Raw genomic sequence first — 2445 nt, 5'->3', positions numbered from 1 at the left:
TAGGGACGATCGGAGGAAGATCGTGGCAGCAAAAGACCCCCCACGGCAGAGAACAGTCACACACACACACACGCACACGATGGAGGAGGTCAAGGCGGACAGAATGCCATGCTGTGCAATTTGTAGTAACACCTTCGACAACAAACACTAAAAAAAAAAAGAACGTTGTAATGCTGCTCGACCGGTTTGGAAAAGGTTGGCTTAAACAACGGTTTCGTTTTCGCTTTAAATTGAAATTTATTTCGCACACATTACGCCACTTTTCGCATCACTTCTTGCCATAGAATCCGCCGCCTTTGATGAAGCCACCGCCGACGACGAATCCTCCACCGCCCCCAAAGCCACCCCCTAACCCGTGGCCACCAAAGCCCCCGTGATGGCCACCGAACCCTCCGAAGCCACCAAACTTGCGGAATCCGAATCCACCCCCGAAGCCACCCCCGTGGCCAAAGCCACCGCCGTACCCTCCGCCGAAGCCTCCACCGTGGCCAAACCCACCGCCGTAACCACCGTGACCGAATCCTCCTCCATATCCGTAGTGCGCAGCTTCGGCTCCTTCGAGATCGTTGCTTTCGTCAGCCGCAGGATCATCCACTATGAGGGCAGTTGGACCATTTTGGGGTGGTACTATCGCCTGTACGATGCCTTCGGATGTTGAGGCCGCATACGCCACCGCGCAACTGCACAGGAGTAAAACCAAACCCTAGCCCAAACGAACGGAAACAAAGGAATTTACTAACGCATGGACAACAAACAACAAAAAAGGGCTTCGCCTTTTCGCAGTCTAACGCACCTTGTTCATTTTGGGATCCAACAGTTCAAAAGTTCAACACCAAACTGACCGCTACCGTTCTGGGTGCGGTTGCGTTTATATATCCTGACCGCCAGCCATCCATCATCATGAGAGTCCTGACACGGTGCGAATTTTGATTGAAAAGACGTAAAGGGTTGTACGCCCAGAACAACAGCAACAAAAAGTGCCCAATTCTCAATCGTTTGTGCCCCCAGCGTGGGATGGCACAATCAAGCGAGTGCTCTTGAGGTGCGATTGGAAAATCATCTTCTTTTGATCAGTTTAGCCACGGTTTACGGCAATGTGGTGGCGTTAAATCCACCCAAGCGCTTCCGCGAACACTTTACGCACACGAAATCCTCTCATGAAGCAGAGGATCATCTGTTCTGCTTGAACCGGAACGGACCGTGATTGGGAAATGGGCAAACAAAAACGCTCGCTGTTTGCTCGCCAAACTAAACCGGCGTCGGTTCTGAAACAAAGAATCCACCGACCGGATGGTTTGCGAATGTCAACAGATGATTTATTATCCGGATTAGCCCTGTTTAACATTTGGTAAACATTACAATTATTTTCCACTCAGCCTGTCCTAACTAATTGCCGTGGCTCCCCCCCAATCCTGCCGATAATGGTGGGTTTTATCAACGCTCACACACACACACACTCCCTGAGCCCCGCGGGTAGGCGATGTGTGGCTAATAGAAAACAAATTAAAAAGAACTCATCGAGGCTCGGTTGGCGAAGAAAAAAAAATGGATAGCCCTCCAGCAACAATCTCTGCGATCCATCCGTCACGGTAGCGCGGATCGTGGCCACTCTGCCATCTAGAATCCGTTCCTTCGTCAGCTTAGAGGGTAGATGCTATCGGGTGGCCAAAATTCACCCCTCCTACTGAGCCAACACTAGCGAGTGTCGAATGATAGAGCATTGTGGATGAGAGATGAAACGCAAACGCAACCTCAAATCATTCGATTTTTGTGTTTTTGGCGTGGAAGCGGAGTCACATGTGAACATGGGCTTCTTCCCAAAGCCCTGGCGACCCGGGGGGTTGTACGCGAATTAAAAAAAACACACACACACACGCCACACGAAAAAAGATCATTATCAGCGTTCTTAACCACTGAACGTTCTGCTACATCCGGCAGAGTGGTGAAGATCGCACGCCACGAATAACCCCGCTGGCCATTTGCACTGCTGGATGGGGATCTTCATTAATGGGGGGTAGATTGAAAAACGCGCACACACACACACACAAAACCCTCCCTACCTCAAAAGACACATCAGCAAAGAATCGCGTTCGATCGCGTTTGCTCGATTGTCGCTTCAAGAGTTTAATCCTCCGATCACCGCACGCGGGCTTAAACCCTTCGATGTCGGCTTCATTAGCCGCCTACTTGTTGCCGTTGCGACGTGTTGCGCAAAATAGAAGCCGGATCTGTGGATTTCGCCGCCCAAAAAGCGAACGCGCTTTACACGCGATGTTGTTTACTCTTATCATGTCTGGTGCGAACGAATGCGAATGGAAAACCCCACATCCCGAAGAACCAAGCGCAAACGCAGATCGCGCAGCCTAATAGCCGCAGCTGCGTGGTTTGATTATATTTCCATCTTTCGGTTGCCGCTTCCGCACACGCACGACGCCGATCGGCGAT

The 2445-nt window shown here is 51.0% G+C and overlaps 1 protein-coding gene across 1 annotated transcript; it reads right to left on the bottom strand.

Annotated features, from left to right (window-relative positions):
- Positions 1 to 268: 268 nt before the first annotated feature.
- Positions 269 to 802, bottom strand: LOC128724658 (uncharacterized). The gene is made up of 2 exons (XM_053818381.1): positions 794 to 802; positions 269 to 703 (listed from the first exon to the last, which is right to left on the bottom strand). The coding sequence occupies exons 1-2, from the start codon at positions 800 to 802 to the stop codon at positions 269 to 271; spliced, it is 444 nt and encodes a 147-aa protein (XP_053674356.1).
- Between the last annotated feature and the right edge of the window lie 1643 nt (positions 803 to 2445).

The sequence above is a fragment of the Anopheles nili genome, chromosome 3 (assembly GCF_943737925.1).
Source record: "Anopheles nili chromosome 3, idAnoNiliSN_F5_01, whole genome shotgun sequence".
Classification (NCBI taxonomy): domain Eukaryota; kingdom Metazoa; phylum Arthropoda; class Insecta; order Diptera; family Culicidae; genus Anopheles; species Anopheles nili.
The sequence above is the reverse complement of the archived record's forward strand: the minus strand, read 5'-3'. Positions and strand labels throughout refer to the sequence as shown.